Here is a 21,349-nt window from a genome sequence, read left to right on the forward strand (position 1 = left end):
TCAGACCCTATAGAGGACCAATGTCAGGGTGTGCAGGGGGTGTATCATCACAAGCTATTATGCTGCACACTACCAGATACTTTACTGGGTAATAGAAGGGGGTGTATGTATTTGTGTCAGGATAATCTCATATCTGTATTGAACACGTTTGTGTTCTTACTGTAGATTAGTGAATGTAAAATTGCTTCTTTCTAGTAATCTGATCATCGTGTATTTATTTCACCAGACTGGACTTTAGCAAGCAGGTCCGCAGCGCTGCAGAGTCTCATATCGTCCAATTCACATCACTGGACAGTGGAGCAGCGCAAGTGATACTGTCATGGTGGGACATTGACATGGACCCGGAAGCTACAATCACCTGCAGCATGAAGCCGGGCTGGTTGTATCCCGCGCCACAGCCTGTGCCAGTAAGGAGCAGATCTGTTCTTCCTTCCTTTACTGTATAGGGGATATTTAGGTGTAACAGCAATGTTTTATTATTATTTATATAGCACCATTGATTCCATGGTGCTGTATATGAAACGGGGTGACATCAAAATACAAATCACTTACAAATTAACAATCACAGACTGGTACAGAGGGGAAAGAGGACCCTGCTCTTGTGGGCTTACATTCTACAGGATTATGGGGAAGGAGACAGTAGGTTGGGGGTTTGCAGTAGCTCCGATGGTGTTGAGGTGGCCGCGTGGTCATTACAGTTCGTAAGCTTTCCTGAAGAGGTGGGTTTTCAGGTTCCATCTGACATATCCAAATGTGGTGGATACCCGGACCTGTTGGCAAAGAATTCCAAAGGAGGAGCGAATAAGTGTGGAGGAGAGAAGGAGGTGTTGGGAGGATCGGAGATTACGTGAGGGAAGATATTGGGAGATTAGTTTGGAAATATACGGCAGAGAAAGGTTATGGATGGCTTTGTAGGTCAGTGTTAGTAGTTTAAACTGTATACACTGGGAAATTGGGAGCCAGTGAAGAGATTTGCAAAGAGGGGAAGCAGGAGTGGAATGAGAAGAGAGATTAATTAGTTGGGCAGCAGAGTTAGGATATGTGCACACGTTGCGGATTGGTCTGCTGAATTTTCCGCACAGAATCTGCATCTCTTGGCAGAAAACGCAGGCCAAAATGCTTGCGGATTTCATGCGGAATTGATGTGGATTTCTTGTGGATTACTTGCGGATTTGTTGCGGATTGTCATGCGTTTTTTGATGTGTGGATTTGCCTTACTCAATGTATAGTCAATGGGTGCAGAAACGCTGCGTTTGCGCACAAAGAATTGACATGCTGCGGAAAATAAAATGCTGCGAATCCGCATTGATTTTTCTGCAGCATGTGCACAGCAATTCTCAAATTCCCATTGACTGTCATTGTTACTGTACTACACTGCGGATTTGATGCAGTTCCGCGCTTCCGGAAACGCATCAAGATCTGAAACGTGTGCACACAGCCTTAAAGGGGTTGTCTCAGTGCATATCTGGGCTGCAGAATGCTGACAATAAGTAATTTACCTTCTGTGGCCAGTTTGCAGGGTTTGCTAGATATCAGCTTTTGCTTGTAAGAAAAACGTCCAGGGGGGGTGTGTTCTGGCATTGAAATGAGAAATGGTCGTTTCCTCCTACCCTACTAAAAACATGCCCTCTATAGCAACAACCCCACCCTCCATAGCAACAGGCCCTCCTCACACAGTAACAAATCCTCCCCCTCTAGCAGCCTCAGTGCAGAGAGCAGCTGCTCCTCCTCCCCCAGACACACGCTGAACAGTGATCTATGGAAAGTGAAACTATTGAGGAGGAAGTGACCAGTTCTCATTTCAGTGCCAGAACAAACCCCCCTGGACGTTTTTCTTAAAAGCAAGAGATGATATCTAGCAAACACTGCAAACTGGCCACAGAAGGTAAATTACTTATTGTCAGCATTCTGCAGCCCAGATATGCACTGAGATTATGTGAAAAGCCCGGACAACCCCTTTAAGGATTGACTGGAGAGGTGCAAGCATGTTAGATAGGCCACAGTAGGAGCATGTTGCAGTAGTTGAGGCAGGAGATGATTAGGGCATGCACAAGCATTTTGGCAGAGTGAGGGTTGAGGAAAGGACGGATTCTGGAAATATTTTTAAGCTGGAGGCGACAGGAGGTGGCCAGAGCTTAGATGTGAGGTTTGAAGGACAGGGCAGAGTCAAAGGTTACTCCGAGGCAGCGGATTTCTGGGACAGGGGGAAAGTACGATGTCATTTATTGTGATATATAGATCGGGTAGGGAAGGTATGCGAGATGGAGGAAAGATAATTTGTTCAGATTTGTCCATATTGAGCTTGAGGAAGCGAGAGGAGGAGGATATGGCTGATAGACACTTCAGGATTCTGGAGAGCAGAGAGGTGACATCTGGGCCAGAGAGGTAAATCTGAGTGACATCAACATATAGATGGTACTGGAAGCCATAGAGCTTTGAGTTGTCCCAGGCCAAGGGTATAGATTGAGAAGAGAAGGGGTCCTAGGACTGAGCCTTGAGGGACACCAACAGAGAGAGGGCCAGATGAGGAGGTATTATGGGAGTAGGAAACGCTAAATGCGTGGTTGGTAAGGTATGAGGAGATCCAGGATAGGGCAAGGTCTATGACACCAAAGGAAGAAAGGATCTGTAGTAGGAGGCAGTGGTCAACTGTGTCAAAGGCAGAGGAAAGGTCTAGAAGGAGGAGTATAGAGAATTGTCTGTTAGCGTTGGCTGTAAGTAAGTCGTTAGTAAGTTTGGTCAGGGCAGTCTCAGTTGAACGGTGGAGAGGGAAGCCAGATTGTAGGTTGTCGAAGAGCAAGTTAGATGTAAAGTGAGAGGAAAGCAGCGTGGACTTGCTGCTCAAGGAGTTTGGAAGCAAATGGGAGCAAAGATATGGGGCGATAGATGGACATAACGCTTTGGTCAAGGGATGGCTTTTGGAGGATAGGTGTGATTGTGGCATATTTGAAAGCAGAAGGGAAGGTACCATAAGTTAATGATAGGTTGAAGAGATGGGTTAGCGATGGGAGGAGGCGGGATGGGATGGGGTCAAGTGCACAAGTTGTGAGGTGTGATTTGGAGATGAGATGAGCAAGCTCTCCTTCAGTGATTTTGGAGAGGGACATTATGGGGTTATGGCATTGGTCTGGTATACAAAGGGGTTGTGGTGGTTGGACAATAAAGACTTGACTTGTTTGGTCGATCTTATTTTTTAAGTGCGTGGCAAAGTCAGAGGGCGGAGGAGGGAGTTAAGTGTTGAACAACTGTTTGGGGTTGTGGGATAAGGAAGATACAAGGCAAGTAAAGTAGGCCTATTTAGCAGAGCAGGACACTGATTTGAATGCGAGTGTTGCTTGTTTGAATTTGGTGAAGTCGTCTTGCGAATGTGTTCTCTTCCAACGCCGTTCTGCAATTCTGGATACTTGCCAAAGCTTTTTAGTGATGTTATTGTGCCAGGGTTGTCTATTGATTCATCACACTCTGCTATGCATGAGAAGGGCGACCGTTTTAGATCAGCCTGTGCCAGTAAGTAGCAGATCTGTGTTTCCTTTACTCTACAGGAGGATATTCAGGAGTAACAACCATGTTTCAGGTCAGGTTGTGTCAAGTATAGCGTGGCACAACCACAAGGTGCACAAGTAGGTTACCCAGACCAAGTGAAATAATAAAGTAACTTGGCACTCAACTGAATGATCCTTTAAAGATGATGTTTTATTTTATTTTTATGCAGTCTCAGAGACGTTTCGGCCTACAACCGGCCTTCGTCAGTCTGCTGTAGTTAATACAATACAGATACAAGAAGAAAAAAGTCATAACAAGTCCTCATGATTAATACAGTAATATCCAATAAATATTTACAATAATTGTGTCCAGACGTGCAGTCTAATGCATCAGAAAAATACATTGATAAATCTCATACGGTAATAATGCATCAGGAGGACCAGGTGAGAGGGGAGAGAAACAAAAGCATAAATAAACAGACAAGGAATAACCTAAACGACTGCTATTAGAATATAGAAGAAAGAGTGGTATGGACTCCTATAATAAATAGATGACCAAAACATGAAAAGAGGTGTTACATTAGTTGTACCTGTTTTGAAGATATCGTGCAGGTAAATATTATACTCTCCAGCTGTCCCTAGGAAGTATTGCGCTGTGTTTGGAAAACCGTAGAGCAGGTGAGTATATAGTGCACAATAAACATTAATGGGAGTGTGACTATAAGAAAATCAATACCTGGTATATCGGAGGGTATTATGAGCACTGAGCATGGAGTCAGACTTCATGGAGTAATAAGGCTCTGTGCCTATTAATAATACATGTATGAGAACCACAAAGAAATACACGTAGTGTGAAGTTAAATGAAGGGTTAATACTTGTTAATGCTATATCTGTGTCACTCTGAAAAATTCTGGCCCATATGAGGCTGTAGAGAGAATATACTGAGCGGTAAGGACCGTGGAGGTATATGTGCAAATAAGAAGCACTAGCGGGGGAAACCCTTGTATATATGCTTACCAAATATGTGAAGTGTTAGGGCATACCGGGCTGGACGCAGTATCCGCTGCTCGTCTGGTCACCTCATGGGGTATAAGCGGCAAATATAAATTGGTGAAAGGTGGGACAAGGCCCGCGTGTACTGGAACTCATGAACCGGAAGTTGATGGCTGCGTGTATGTCAATAATGAGCGCTGTCCTGTGTTACATGAACCGGAAGGAGCTGTAGCGCTCCGAATACCGGAAGTAGCTAATGAATGCATCACATGTACAGGGACCGGAAGGAGCCATTGCGTTCCAAATACCGGAAAGGACTAGTGTATGTGTTGCACAGACTGACCTAAAAGAGCTATTGCGTTCCAAATACCGGAAAGGGCTAGGAAATGTGTGACACATGTAGGATACGCAGTTGCTGACATCCATATAATCGAAAAAATAAGTACAATCATTAATAGCTGGCTCATTTTAGGTGCAAGAACGAGTTGATGCATATAATAAAAGATACATTTAGCAGGGACATGTGGTGTTATAGAAAATAGGTGCAAAATAATATGTGATACTACAGGCGGTGAAGACCAGACGTATATACACTCTGTAATAGTCTTTATAAAAGAACTAATATTACCACTACAGAAATTTGCAGTCAAGTAGGATAGTGATATAGTGAAGTCCAAACGGACGTCATACGTGAGGATAGCCAATTGAAATCAGTAAAGATGGCTCTGGAATAAAGAGAGAGAAGTATTAATATATATGATGGCGGCCATACACCAATAAATAATAGCACATTTCTGGATTTTAGCATGTATAGCATTCCCTCTTTTCATACGTTAATACAACTTTGAGAACACAGACATTATAACAAAATTATTGAATATTTCACAAAAATTTCACATAATAGACAATAGGTCATAGTCCCTATTTAATCCCTTGGGGGCTAATGTTTGTAACTTGTGAATCCAGTAGGATTCTCGTCGTTTCAAAGTCCTGATTCGGTCACCCCCATGTCTAGGGACTGGGACATGTTCGATTACCTGGAATTTCAATTGTGAAACACTGTGTCCGTTTGTATGAAAATGATAGGGTAAGGGAAGAAGTAAATTTTTACATCTAATGGTAGATGTATGTTTACTTATCCTGTCCTTAATGGCCTGAGTCGTTTCACCTATATAGAGGAGCCCGCAAGGACATTTAATAAGATAAACCACATAATTAGTATCACAGGTGGCAAAGTCTTTAATGAGGTATTTTTTGCCCGAATGTGGGTGAAAAAATGCATCGCCTTTTTGTACATTGTTACATTGATGACAATGTAGACAGGGTTACGTGCCTGTACGAGGATTCTGTATAAATCTCTGTGTGGAGACTCTTTGTCTAGGGCCTATGTCTGCCCTGATAAGTGAATACCGTATATTATTAGGTCTTTTATAACAGGGAAGAAATGGATTGTAAAAATCAGGAATATCAGGGTGGGCGGTAGACAGTAAATTCCAGTAGAAAAGAGAAGTCGCTCCAGCTGCATAAAAAATCTTCTTTTATTAGATATGAGTAAAATGCCACATAATAGAGTTCTCCATGAGATCACACCAGACTCGGGTAACGCAAGGGCTACGCGTTTCGTCTGTACATCTTACAGCAGAACAGATACAAATTTTGTCTCTAGGTCTCAACTTTGTTCCTGACCAGGACTTTGACCTTTGTTCCACCATTTTAGATGTAAATAAGTTCATGCGCAATTTAACGGTAAAAAAGCATTTTTTTACTGATCATGATACAAATGTCATTGCATCTCATTCACAACATTATGGGTCTGATGACAATGAATATGTTAATATGAATTTCGCAGAACAGTTAGCACTAACTAATTTACAGGATTTAGATTTGTCTACAGTACAAGATACAGACAAAATTGATCAATCTTCCACCCTTGTAATCAAAAATCCATATTTTTATCCCATACAAACGAGATCTAGTTGTATGGATCGATTTCAGGAGATGGTGGAAAAAGAATTACACATTCTTTATAACCAAACTAAATTTTCCAAAAAATCCAAAAGAAATTTATCATTTAAGCAACGGAATATATTAAAACAATTAATGGAGATACCAGATTTGGTTATAAAAATGTCTGACAAGGGTGGAATGGTTGTGGTGTTAAATTCATCAGATTATTATTCTAAAATGATTGAATTATTATCAGACAATACCACGTATAAAAATCTTAAAAATAATCCCTCTAAAGAAATAGGTGTAAAGAGTAGTGCTATCATTAAGGAAGGTCTCAGTCTCGAAATACTAACCACTGCTCAGGCTGATTTTTTGGAAGTCAAGAACCCTGTTCTTCCAATCATTTATGGAGTCCCCAAAATACATAAAGCTGATGGTATTCCTCCCGATAGTGTCGGGCATTGGATCTATTAATGAACACCTATGCCAATGGGTAGACTCGCTTTTACAACCCTTGGTTCAGCGTACTCCAGGGTACATTAAGGATTCCAAGCAAATTTTGGGCATTTTTTCCAAAAAAACCTGGTCCTCTAATTATGTATGGGTCACATGTGATGTTATTTCGTTATACACATGTATTTTTCATGATGTAGCACTTAAGGCACTGCAGTTTCATCTTCAGAAGTACAGCAATTTTTCTATTAAGTGACAGAATTATATCATACAGGTGGTTTAATTTTTAATGTCACACAATTTTTTTGTATTTGATGGTCAATTTTTTTAACAATCCAAGGGTGTGGCAATGGGTGCCAAATATTCACCTTCCCTTGCCAACCTTGTCATGTCTTTTTGGGAGTCGGAATTTATTTATTCCGTTTCCAATCCGTTTCTTGAGCGGTTAATCTGGTATGGTAGATATATCGATGACACCCTGATTATTTGGGGTGGAGATATATCTGCCATACCGGATTTTGTACAATACCTCAATTCCAACAAATACAACATTCAATTCACTTACAAATTTGATCCAAGGAGTATTTCTTTTTTGGATTTGGATTTCATAGGTAACATTGGGGGCACCATTTCAACCAAAATGCATTATAAACCGCTTAGTGGGAATACCATACTACATGCAAGTAGCAGCCATAACAAACAAACAATTAAATCCATTCCAGCTGGTGAATATACTTGTATCAAACGTAATTGCAGTTCCAAAGATGCCCTTATAAATGAATTTGAGCATGTTACAAAGAAATTAAAAAATAGGAGGTATCCGAATTGGACATTAAAAAGAGCACAAAAAATAGTACAAAAAAACAAGAAGAGTTAATCATGCTATCTAGTAGCAAAAGAAAAAATCAAGATATAGCAAACAAACCTTATATTTGTTTTCAATATAGCCCGCAACTTTTTGGTATCAAAAAAATCATACAAAAATATTTGCCCATTTTATATGAAGATGAAAAGTTGCAAAAACTCAATGCCAGGTGTTAATGTGGTGTCTCGCAAAGCACCTTCGCTAGGTAATAGATTATCACCCAGTTTGTTCTCATCCAATAGTAGAGTTAGAAAAAATTGGTTAAACTACAAAGGTTTTTACAAATTTGGCGCTACTTGCTGTAAAATGTGCAAGCATGCACAGATATCTAAGGAATTTAATAACAATGGCAGCACTTTAAAATTTAAAATTAACAATTATATTAATTGTAACTCAAAAAATATAGTTTACAAAATTAACTGCGATGCCTGTAATTTATCTTATGTCGGTTGTATGAACAGACAACTTAAAATACGCATAAGAGAGCATTTATATGACATCACCAATACCGCTAATTTTGGAAGAAATACATCAGCGGCTTCCAAACATTTTATAGAATGTCATGCCAGGAGTACAACTCATTTTAAAATACAAGGAATAGAACCGGTTAAAATGTCCTCTCGAGGGGGAGATTTGAGACGGTGGCTTCTCACCCGAGAGGCTTTTTGGATTTATAGTCTAAACACAAGATATCCAACTGGTCTAAATAAAAGACATGACTTGATGTTGCACTACTATTAATGGTTTTAATTATTGTTGTGTTGTATATTATATGTTTTTTGCGCAGGACCTAAATTAGGCATCATGTGATGCATTGCATGTTACCTATTGGCTAGTCTTGTATATATAGTTTCGTTCGACTAGAGACTAGATGTGGCTTTGACAAAGACCTTAATAGGTCGAAACGCGTAGCCCTTACGTTACCTGAGTCTGGTGTGAGCTCATGGAGAACTCTATTATGTGGCATTTTACTCATATCTAATAAAAGAAGATTTTTTATGCAGCTGGAGCGACTTCTCTTTCCTATTTCATGAACGTTGGTCTGCACGAAGCTCCAAGTACCTGCAAGCGTCTACCGGTGAGCTGGCTTTTTCTTTATTTGTAGTAAATTCCAGTGTTTTCTTATGGTTTTATGTAAGATATTTACGTACGGGTGGTAAGTATGGACAAACGGTACCCTTGAAGCTGTTTTTGTTCGTGTCGTCCCCTGTGAACCCAAAGCGTCTCCCAATGTAGTTTGGGGATAACCACGTTCCATAAATTTAGAACACATTTGTTGTAATCGGAGTTCGCGTTTCTCAGGGTCTGAGACTATCCTCTGAACCCTTTTGAATTGAGACTTTGGGATGGCCTTCTTTATTGCAGGGGGATGTAAACTCGAATAGTGAAGAAGACTATTGCGATCAGTGGCCTTAGTATAGAGATCAGAGCTCAAAATGCCCTGATCCTCCATCATGATCATCGTATCCAGAAAGCTAACCTGTAGCTCGCTGCTGGTGATCGTGAAGGAAGGGCCTGTCCAAGCTGTATTCAGGCTATTGAAAATTGTGTTCAAAGTCTCAGGGGGACCTGTCCAAATACAGAACACATCATCAATATATCGTTTCCACATGGAACAATATGATTGAAAAAGTACATCCATGTAAACCACTTCTTCCTCAAATATGACCATATAACTGTTGGCGTAAGGAGGTGCCATGTTCGATCCCATGGCAGTACCCCTGGTTTGTAGATAAAAATTCTCCTCAAACATGAAATAATTACGTGTTAATTCTGCGTCTACTTAAGATTCTTTTAAGTCGACAATATCTCTGTGTATTGGCTCGAGTAAGTAAGGTACGAACACAGTGCATGCCCTTGTCGTGTGGGATGGAGGTATAAAGGTCCTTGACATCAAAAGAGACCAGTATCGCTCCAGATAGTATCGAACCCAATTCACCAATCTTCTTGAGAAAGTCACCTGTGTCCAAGAGAAAGGAAGGTGTATCCTTAATCAAAGGGGTGAGAACCTTCTCAATGAAAATGGACAATGGGGACAAAATGGAGTCGGTGGATGCCACTATGGGGCGTCCAGGTGGATTCTCCAAATTTTTGTGGACCTTCGGTAAGACATAAAAAACTGGGGTAATAGGATGTGCATTTGTGAGGAATTCCACTGTTTTTGTGTCAATAATCTTACGTTGGTAAAATTCAGTCAGGACTTCCTTAATTAGATCCCTCGTGTCTTGTACAGGGTCTTTCTCCAATTTAGTATAGACTGTAAGATCATTAAGCTGGCGATAAACTTCCCTCATATAATCCGATCTATTCATTACCACAGTGGCCCCGCCCTTGTCAGCGGGTTTGATTATTATACTACTATCGGATTGTAAAGTTTGTAAGGCCTGGAAGACGGTAGAGTCTAGGTTAGAGGGATAATGGAGTTTATTATTATTTATGTCCTGCCGCAGTTTATTGAATGCTGTGTTGACAAAGTCAATAAATGTCTCTAGGGCGTGTGACCCATGTGGAGGGATGTACGAACTCAAAGCGTAAACCTAAACTGGCAGCAGACAAAAGACTGGGAAGGAGAACCCGTTTCCTGAGCGTTTAAAAAACGCTACGTGGGCACATAGCCTTAGGCTGTGTGCACACGATGCAGATTTGCAGCGGATCCGCAGCAGATTTTACCGCGCAGAAACGTTGCATATCCGCATTGTGATGTACAGTAGCCTTAAAATCAATGAAAAAAAAAAACCGCTGTGCAGACGCTGCGGATTTTTCCGCGGTACAAAATCCGCATTATGTCACTTGTCAACCGCAAGGAAACCGCAGGAAAAATGCAGGTCATTTGACCTGCGGATTTCTTCCATTCTGCACGGAAAAATCCGCAGGGCTAAAAACTCCGTCTGCACTCAGCCTTAATCTAAGCGAGCGGTAGAACCTTTGTAGCTCCATGTCCATCTTAAATGTATCAAGTTTATATGAAGGGCAGAAGGATAAGACCTTCTGTAATAAACAATGTTCAGCTATGCTTTAGACTCTAGAGGAGATATTTATCACCAACTGACTTGTACCTGGGATCAAGTCACTCTGTTCAAGTCGGGATCTCTTCTTTCCTCTGCCCCTGCGAATCCTCTTCCCCGTTGCCTTCAACGGGGAAGAGATGGTGTTATTGAACCACCTCATTCTATTTATTATAGGAGTCCATACCAGTCTTTCTTCTATATTCTAATAGCAGTCGGGTAGGTTATTCCTTGTCTGTTTATCCTTTTGTCTCTCTCCCCTCTCACCTGGTCCTCCTGATGCATTATTACCGTATAATATTAGATTTATCAATGTATTTTTCTGATGCATTAGACTGCACGTCTGGACACAATTATTGTAAATATTTATTGGATATTACTGTATTAATCATGAGGCTTGTTATGACTTTTTTCTTCTTGTATCTGTATTGTATTAACTACAGCAGACTGACGAAGGCCGGTTGTAGGCCGAAACGTCTCTGAGACTGCATAAAAATAAAATAAAGCTTCATCTTTAAAGGATCATTCAGTTGAGTGCCAAGTTACTTTATTATTATCAGGTCAGGTTGTGACATCCCCCATCTTGTTCTGTAGATCCTTACAGGGGTTTTCCATTGTCAGTAAAGTGGACCCCAATTGCCTGTAAAATAACAAAGCTCCAGAGTACTCACCCTGCCCTGATCCAGCGCCAGCTGCCTAACTTGTCCGAATTTTGTGTTTTGGCTGCAGCAGTCATGTCACGTTGTCAAGCATCATTGCTTCAGACAATCGCTGAGCTCCATGGCTCTGCTAACGTAGAAAGCACATGCTGCTGAGCTCAGTGCAGCAGCCAAACCACAGATGAGGGCAGCAGTGGAGAGCCAGCCCTGGATCAGGGGAGATAACACCTCACTTCGGTGCTTTACTGCTGCTAGAGGTTAGAGTCCATTTTAAAATGCTCCTAATACCTTCCAGAGGTAAATCCCAATGACAAGTATCCTTTAAGTGTGTTGAGAAAACTCCCATGTCTCCCAAGTCTGTGCAAGAGAAATTGACCACATGGTACAACAAGTGCACATTTTCCTTAGCAGTGTTACGTTTGTGATATTCTTGTATTCTGAGCATTTATCTTTCAGACATGCTTTTGCTGCCTCACCCTTAATTTTTCATTTTTTTTTCCAACTTCTTTTAGTGGAGAGACCACTGGATGCAGTGTATATACTTTCTGCCAGAGGAAAAAGAGGTGACTCAGGGTGGGGAGACTTGTCTCATTGCTCACCAAGATGACTACTGCGTGTGGTACGACTTGAGAAATCCAAGGTAATGGCAGCAAAGTCTGCAAAGCTGACTAGAGAAATGATAAACTTGCATGCAACTTTTCCTAATACTAAATAAATTGCATCCTATTTTATATGCAAATAAAAAGAGCAGCTATTTGGTTGGAAAAATAATTTTATTAAAGGGAAGGTGCCACCAGTTTTCTTGTAGTTTGTTTTTTTGTGAAATTAATCTTAAAATAGTAATTAAAATGTATTAAAGGGAATCTGTCACCAGATAAGCCCCCGATGTAACCTGAAAGAGAAGAAAAATTAGTTAGCTTATACTCACCCAGGGGCGGTCGGGGTGCGGAGGGAGTCCCGGTCCAGCCTGACGCCTCCCATCTTGCAGCGATGACGTCCTCTTCATTCCTGCCCATCGCGGCTCCGGAGCAGGCGCATTGCTCTGCAGTGTGCAGGCGCTGGACCTCTTCTGGCAGTAATCTGCTCTGCCCTCAACAGGGCAGAGCAGTGCCCCTGCGCCGGAGCCGTGACGGGCAGGAATGAAGAGGACGTCATCGCTGCAAGATGGGAGGTGCTGGACCGGACCGCGACTCCCTCCGGACCCGGACCGCCCCTGCGTGAGTATAATCTAACTCTTTTTTCTTCTCTTTCAGGGTACATTGGGGGCTTATCTACAGCATTACAAAATGCTGTAGATAAGCCCCTGAGGGCGGTCGCCGCAGCTGATAGGCGAAAAATAGGGTAACAGATTCCCTTTAATGCAATGTTTGCATTGTTTGCAAACATTTCTATAAGAAAAATATTATATATTTTTTTTACAAATATATATAATTACCACTAGGGGAGCATTTTCAGTTTTAGACCTCAAGCAGCTGTAGTAAGACTTACCAGCTTTACTGTTAGCTGGAAAATTGAGGCAGTGACTGCTGACATCACCATTTCCCTCCCATCTTGGGTGTTCTAGTATCCCTAGGACAGAATGAAGAGTAGCATCACAAGTCAGCGCCATTTTGTGGGTGAATGCCCTGTGATCTGCTATCACCAGCAGTTACTGTCAATCTCCCATCAGTCTTCATATGTCTCTCTCACCCAGATTACATGTATCTCCTCTCACCCCCCTCCACAATGCCTGGCCATTCACTGCAGACTGCAGCTCCTTATCTTACTGAGGGATGAATCACAGCTCAGGCCCACTGTTACTGCTCCTATAATGCTGATGGTACACTTCCTCCTTGATGTCTTTGCAGTCGCTGCTACTCTGCCTCGCTTTTCTCCCACATTTCAGTCCTGTCAATCTAGAATCTGTTCTGCTGGAAGCAGTACTGCTTATGTTAGCAGATCCGAGGGCTCCATGAAAATGGCAGCAGAACATTCCCACTACTGTGAATTGTGCAGCCCACAGAGGCGTGCCCAGTTCACAGCAGTGACAACTCCATTATAATAGACTATAGGTGTGCCCGATGCTATCGCATCGGGAGGGAAGTGTGTGAGTACGTGTGTGTGTGTGCATGTGTGTTGTGAACACTTTTGACCTGGCTTCCGAGTTTGGGTACCCTCTGGTCGTTGCTGCTGGTAATGGATCTGATCTGGTAGACATGAGCAGGATGATTTCTTGCCGGTGATTTGATTTTCTTCCTGAGCTTTTTGGAAGTCTGCTTGCCTCCTGCTTCATCCTGCATCTTTCAGATAAGTTATTTGTCTGCTTGAATCTTTTGCATTTGATCCATTTTTTGCTTTTCTATGATTCTGCCTTGCTGGCGTGAGTCCAGCCTGGTTCCCTGCTGGGACCTGTGCTGGACTCTGTTTCATTTGCCACAGCTTATGTCAGACTTTGCAGTATTTCTAATCCCCTGTTATATCAGTATCTTTTGCTTGGGTCCAGTTACACCAGAGTTCTGATTTAGTGGGGGAGAGGTCGTGTGGCCTCAGTATTTTTGCATATCAGACGTGTTGGAGTTTTTCTTAGGGTTTTTTGCGTGATTGCAGACAGTAACCTTTCCTGTCCTATTCTATGTAGACAGTTTGGGCCCCATCATTTGCTTACTCTATTTTCTGCCTGTGTTTGTGCCTCATCTTGTCTCGCCGGCAATATATGTTCGGGGGCTATCTATTCCTTTGGGCTTCTACTCCGTGGGCAGTTTAGCTTCCCCCTTTCTCTCTTTAGGCTTAGTTAATTGTTTGGCTATGCTGAGGCGTCTAGGGCATCGTAGGTACGTCCCATGGCTAATTCTAGTTGTGTTGTCAGTTTAGGGGTCTGCAATCCGCTAAGTTACCAACCTCTCTGGTTATCTGGTTTCCTCGCCTATTCCCCTGTTATCCTCCTCGGTTACCTAATCATAACAGAATCACCGGCCTAACTGTAGATTCTAGGGTACGCTAAAGAAGGAAAGAATAGTAAAAAAAAACAACGAGGTGTCAGAATTTTATATGTATTATTTGTATATTTTGTTCTTTTTCTCTGGGGGCCGTAGGAGGATTTTGTCTTTAATGGATGCTAAGCAATTGTCTGATCGTGTTGAGCAGCTCGCTGCTGATGTTCGGAGAATTTCTGCCTATCTCACTCAGTTGTCTGCTGTAGAACCCAAAGTCCCTATTCCTGATTTATTTTCTGGGGATCGGTCTAAATTTTTGAACTTTAAGAATAATTGTAAACTATTTTTTGCCTTGAAACCTAATTCCTCGGGGAACTCGGTGCAGCAGGTTAAAATTGTCATCTCCCTGTTGCGCGGTGACCCTCAGGACTGGGCTTTTTTCCTGACACCTGGGGATCCTGTTCTGGCTAATGTGAATGCGTTTTTTTCAGGCTCTGGGGTTGTTGTATAATGAACCTAATGTTATTGATCAAGCTTAGAAAACCTTATTGGCATTGAACCAGGGTCAGGAAGCGGCAGAGTTATATTGTCAGAAATTCTGAAAGTGGGCAGTCCTTACTAAATGAAACGATGATGCCCTAGCGGCTCTTTTTCGGAAAGGTCTGGCAGATACCGTAAAAGATGTTATGGTGGGATTTCCTGTCCCCTCTGGTCTCATCGACTCTGTCATTAGCCATTCAAATTGACAGACATTTACATGAACGTAAAACTATGCGAGAGACGGTGTTGCCTTTCGAACAAACTTCTGAGCCCATGCAGTGTGATAGGGTTTTTTCTAGGGCTCAACGTCAATAATTTAGAAGGCGTAATAAGTTGTGCTTCTTCTGTGGGGAAGCCTCTCATACTATTTCCGTCTGCCCTAAGTGGGGAAAACGTTTTGCTCACTCATTTGTTTTGGGCAATGTACAGCCTAAATTCCTTTTTGTCGGTTTCTTGATCTGCTCCTTATCTTCATTTTCTGCTAAGGCTTTTGTTGTTTCAGGAGCAGCCCTGAATCTGATGGATTTTGACTTTGCCAAATGTTGTGGTTTTCCCATGATACCCCTGCGGAATCCTATTCCTTTAAGAGGTATTGATGCTACCCCTTTGGTGGAGAATAAACCCCAGTTTTGGACCCAGGTGATAATGCGGGTAGCCCCGGACCACCAAGAGAATTGTAAATTTTTGGTGTTGCATAATTTACATGACATTATTGTGCTGAGTTTTCTTTGGTTGCAGACCCATAATCCTGTTCTCGATTGGAAATCTGTGTCTGTGGTTAGTTGGGGTTGTCAATGTGTTCTTAGTGACGCTCCTGTTTTTTCTAACTCTCCCCAGTCTCATGATGTCCCTGACTATTTGGCTGATTTCTCTGATGTGTTTAGCGAGAGTAAAGGCCCTGTCACACTAAACGATGCACCAGCGATCCCGACAACGGTACGACCTTGTCAGGATCGCTGTTGCATCGCTACATGATCGCTTGTGAGCTGCCAAACAGGCAGACACACCAGTGATCAGGACCAGCAAGGACGCTGGTATCCAAGGTAAATATCGAGCGCGTCGCTTAGTTACCCGCTGTGTACCTTAGATACCTGCGTGCTGGCGCCTAGAGCTGGTATCTAAGGTACACAGCGGGTATCTAAGCGCGCGCCGTCACTTAGTTACCCGCTGTGTACCTTGGTTATCAGCTACCTGCGCAAGCACGCAGGTATCTAAGGTATACAGCAGGTAACTAAGTGACGGAGCGCGCTTAGTTACCCGATATTTACCTTGGATACCAGCTCCCAGCGTCTGCTTACATCGCTGGGAGCTCGCTGATCGTTGCTCTCCCGCTGCCACACGCAGCGATGCATGCTGGCCAGCGAGAGACTAACGATCAAAAAACGGCCCAGAACATTCGTGCACGATCCGCGATACCCGGCAGGGGGTGCGGTCGCTGATGCATCACAAAATCAGCGATCTCGCTAGCGATCTCGCTGTGTGTGACGGGGCCTTAAGTCTGCGTCCTTGCCTCCTCATAGGAGTTATGATTGCGCAATCGAGTTAGTGCCCGGTTGTAAATTTCCCAAGGGGCGGCTCCTCAATTTATCTGTACCTGAACATGATGCTATGCGATCCTATATCAAAGAATCATTGGAGAAGGGTCATATCAGACCGTCCTCCTCACCTTTAGATGCCGGCTTTTTCTTTGTGGCCAAGAAAGATGGCTCATTGAGGCCATGTATTGACTACAATCACTGTTAAATATCAGCATCCGTTACCCCTGTTTTCCTATTTATTCTCCAGAGTGAAAGGTGCTAGTTGGTTTACCAAGCTTGACCTTTGTGGCGTATAATGTTATTTGCATCAAGCACGGTGATGAATGGAAGACGGCGTTTAATACTCCTGAGGGGCATTTTGAGTGCCTAGTGATGCCTTTTGGGCTCACTAATGCCCCTTCCGTCTTCCAATCTTTCATGAACGATATTTTCCGGGATTTTGTGGACAAGTTTTTGATCGTTTAACTGGACGATATTTTGATTTTTTCCAATGATTGGGATTCTCATGTGTTACATGTTCGGATTGTATTCCAGATTTTGAGAGAAAATGCTCTGTATGTTAAGGTATCGAAATGTCTCTTTGGCGTACTAAAAATTTTGTTTTTGGGATTCATTTTGTCCCCGTCCGCTTTTGAAATGGACCCGGTCAAGGTCCAGGCCATTTATGATTGATTTCAGCCCACTTCCTTGAAGGCTATCCAGAAATTTTTGGGTTTTGCTAATTTCTACCGTAAATTCATAAGTAATTTTTCTGGTATTGTTAAACCACCTACGGATTTGACCAAAAAGGGCGCTGATGTGGTGAATTGGTCTCCACAGGCAGTCTCGGTGTTTCAGGAGCTTAAGCGGAGATTCACTTCTCCTCCTGTTCTAAGGCAACCTGATGTTTCTGTCCCATTTGAAGTGGAGATAGATTCTTCTGAGATTGGTGCAGGAGCCCTTTTGTCTCAAAGAGATCCGGTAACCTCTAAGATGAATCCTTGTGCTTTCTTTTCTCGAAAATTTTCCCCATCTGAACGTAATTATGAAGTGGAGAATCGGGAGTTGTTGGCTATGAAGTTGGCGTTTGAAGAGTGGAGACATTGGTTGGAGGGGGCCAGACATCAAGTTGTGGTCCTAACTGACCACAAGAACTTGATCTATCTCGAATCAGCCAAGCGACTGAATCCTAGACAGGCTAGGTGGGCCTTGTTTTTCACGCGTTTTAATTTTGTGGTCTCCTTTCTTCCGGGCACTAAGAATATTAAGGCGGATGCCCTCTCTAGGAGTTTCTTTGCGGATTCTCTTGATGTGACTGAGCCTACTACCATTCTAAAAGAGGGTGTGGTTCTTTCCGCTATTTCACCTGATTTGAGACTTGCCCTGGAGGAATTTCAGGAGGAAAAACCAGAACGATGCCCTATGGGGAAATTGTATGTCCCTGACCAGTGGCGGAGAAGAATAATGTCTGAAATTCATTGCTTCCTGTTAGCTGGTCATCCTGGTATTTTTGGTACCAGAGATTTGGTGAGTCGGTCTTTTTGGTGGCCTGCTTTATCTCGTGATGTCAGGATTTTTGTGCAGTCCTGTGGGACTTGTTCTCAGTCCAAACCCTGTTCTCATTCTAGTGGATTGTTAGTGCCACTGCCAGTGCCCAGGAGGCCATGGACCCATGTATCAATGGATTTTATTTCCGACCTCCCTGTCTCTCAGAGAATGACTGTTATCTGGGTGATCTGTGATAGATTTTCCAAGATGGTCCATCTTGTACCACTGCCGAAGTTGCCATCCTTTCTGAGTTGGTGCCCTTGTTTTAACAGCAGGCGGTTCGTTTGCACGGTTTCCGGAGAACATTGTGTCTGACAGAGGAGTCCAGTTTGTTTCCAGATTTTGGAGAGGTTTTTGTGCTAAACTGGGAATTCAGTTGTCCTTCTCCTCTGCGTTTCACCCTCAGACCAATGGGTAGACTGAGAGAGCAAACCAGACCTTGGAAACCTATTTGAGATGTTTTGTGTCTGCTAATCAAGATGACTGTGTCTCTTTTTTGCCCTTGGCTGATTTTGCTCTAAATAATAGGGCAAGTTGTGCCACTTTGATGTCTCCTTTTTTCTGCAATTTTGGGTTTCATCCTTGGTTTTCTTCAGGGCAGGTGGAGGCTTCGGCCTGTCCAGGTGTTGATTCTGTGGTAGAGAGAATGCAACAGATTTGGGATCAAGTAGTGGATAAGTTGTCTCACTCTCAGGAGAAGGCCCAACGATTTGCCAACTGGCATAGGACTGTTGGTCCCTGGTTTAAAGTGGGTGAAATGGTTTGGTTGTCCTCAAAAAATATTCCTATGAAAGTTGCGTCTCCAAAATTTAAGCCAAGGTTCATTGGACCTTATAAGATTTTGGAAATCATAGTAACATAGTAACATAGTTATTAAGGTTGAAGGGAGACTTTAAGTCCATCTAGTTCAACCCATATCCTATCCTAACTTGCCCTAACATGTTGATCCAGAGGAAGGCCAAAAAAACCCATGTGGCAAACAGTAAGCTTCACATTGGGGAAAAAAATTCCTTCTCGACTCCACATACGGCAATCAGACTAGCTCCCTGGATCAACGCAATATTAAGGAAACTAGTGTATATACCCTGTAATATTATTATACTTTCAAGAAAGGCATCCAGTCCCTTCTTAAATTTTAGTAGGGAATCATTCATTACAACATCATATGGCAGAGAGTTCCATAGTCTCACTGCTCTTACAGTAAAGAATCCGCATCTGTGAGTATGCTTAAACCTTCTTTCCTCCAGACGTAGAGGATGCCCCCTTGTCCCCGTCACAGGTCTAAGAGTAAAAAGATCATTAGAAAGGTCTTGGTATTGTCCCCGCATATATTTATACATTGTAATAAGATCACCCCTAAGCCTTCGATTCTCCAAACTAAATAACCCCAAGTGTAATAACCTGTCTTGGTATTGCAGACCCCCCAGTTCCCTAATAACCTTGGTCGCTCTTCTCTGCACCCGCTCCAGTTCAGCTATGTCTTTCTTATACACCGGAGACCAGAACTGTACACAGTATTCTAAGTGTGGTCGCACTAGTGACTTATATAGAGGTAAAATTATGTTCTCCTCATAAGCATCTATGCCTCTTTTAATGCATCCCATTATTTTATTTGCCTTTGCAGCAGCTGCCTGACACTGGCCGCTAAATGTGAGTTTGTCGTCCACCCATATACCCAGGTCTTTTTCAGTGACAGTCCTTAATCCCGTTTCTTTCCGTTTGGCTCTTCCAGGAACGCTCAAGATTCACAGCGTCTTTCATAAATCTTTGTTGAAAAGGTTTGTGGAGCCAGTAGTTCCCATGGCTGCGCCCCCTGATCCTGTATTGGTTAAGGGTAATCTGGAGTATGAAGTAGAGAAGGTATTGGATTCTTGTCTGGCTAGATGGGGACTCCAATGCTTGGTCAAGTGGAAAGGTTATGGTCAGGAGGATAATTCTTGGGTCTTTGCTTCATGCTGAGAGATTGGTTTGCGCCTTTCACCGGGCCCATCCTGATCGGCCTGGTGACGTGAGTGAGGGTTCGGTGACCCCCTCCTCAAGGGGGGAGTACTGTTGTGAACACTTTTGACCTGGCTTCTGAGTTTGGGCTCCCTCTGGTGGTTGCTGGCTGCTGGTAATGGAGCTGGTCTGGCTGACAGAAGTCAATCACCTGAGCAGGATGATTTCTTGCCGGCGATTTGGTTTTCTTCCTGAGCTTTTTGGAAGTCTGCTTGCTTCCTGCTTCGTCCTGCATCTTTCAGATAAGTTATTTGTCTGCTTGAATCTTTTGCATTTGATCCATTTTTTGCTTTTCTTTGATTTCTGCCTTGCTGGTGTGAGTCCAGCCTGGTTCCCTGCTGGCACCTGTTATGGACTCTGTTTCATTTGCCACAGCTTATGTCAGTATTTGCAGTATTTCTAATCCCCTGTTATATTAGTATCTTTTGTTTGCGTCCAGTTACATCAGACTTCTTATTTAGTGGAGGAGAGGTCGTGTGGCCTCAGTATTTTTGCATATCAGACGTGTTGGAGTTTTTCTTAGGGTTTTTTGCATGATTGCAGACAGTATCCTTTCCTGTCCTATTCTATCTAGACAGTTTGGGCCCCATCATTTGCTTACTCTATTTTCTGCCTGTGTTTGTGCCTCATCTTGTCTCACCGGCAATATATGTTCGGGGGCTATCTATTCCTTTGGGCTTCTACTCCGTGGGCAGTTTAGCTTTCCCCTTTCTCTCTTTAGGCTTAATTAATTATTTGGCTGTGTTGAGGCGTCTAGGGCATCGTAGGTAACAACACTGCTAATTCTAGTTGTGTTGTCAGTTTAGGGGTCTGCAATCCTGTTGTGAGTTCATTCTCTGGTTCACCAGTTGTGAGTTCTCCTTCCAGACTCCCTCTGGTGGTAACAGGAGGTAGTGAGGCTCATTTGATCGGTGGAGATCTGCCACCTGAGAATGAGGATGACGATTGGATCTCATGAGTCTCAAATTGGATTTAAGACAGCCGACGCCCTATTCAGTTGCTGGTGATTCCTTCTGGCTTGTCAGCTCTTGGTTTTCAGCTCTGTTCCAGTCACCTAAAGCTAAGTTTTTCTGCTAATGTTTACACTTGATTTTGTTGGTCCATTCAGTTTTTTGTGTGGTCAGCCAGCCCCTGCTGGGGGCTGTGCTGAATTTCCACTCTTATTTGCCAATTTGCTTTTTGTCCCTTACTAGTTTGGTCTCTTTTTGCTCTGTCTCAGAATATTTCAGAGTGCTGATATAGTGGGAGAAGTCTAGTGACTTCAGGGTTAATTTTGTTTTTCACACGTTTTAATTTTGTGGTCTCTTTTCTTCCGGGCACTAAGAATGTTTCTAGGAGTTTCTTTGCCGATTCTCTTAGTGTGGCCGAGCCTACTACCATCCTAGGTGAGGGGGTAGTTCTTTCGGCCATTTCGCCCGATTTGAGA

The 21,349-nt window shown here is 42.9% G+C and overlaps 1 protein-coding gene across 5 annotated transcripts in view; it reads left to right on the forward strand.

Annotated features, from left to right (window-relative positions):
• The window catches only part of LOC141088006 (protein arginine N-methyltransferase 7-like), a 235,930-nt gene that overhangs the window by 123,066 nt on the left and 91,515 nt on the right, over nt 1-21,349 (forward strand). For all 5 annotated transcript variants that reach the window (XM_073573838.1, XM_073573840.1, XM_073573839.1 and 2 more), the window contains 2 exons: nt 227-407; nt 11,921-12,048. In XM_073573838.1, coding sequence (XP_073429939.1) covers nt 227-407; nt 11,921-12,048 — 309 coding nt within the window. The remainder of the gene's footprint in view (nt 1-226; nt 408-11,920; nt 12,049-21,349) is intronic.

The sequence above is a fragment of the Dendrobates tinctorius genome, unplaced genomic scaffold (genome assembly GCF_039654945.1).
Source record: "Dendrobates tinctorius isolate UK_male_01 unplaced genomic scaffold, ASM3965494v1 ptg000037l, whole genome shotgun sequence".
Lineage (NCBI taxonomy): Eukaryota > Metazoa > Chordata > Amphibia > Anura > Dendrobatidae > Dendrobates > Dendrobates tinctorius.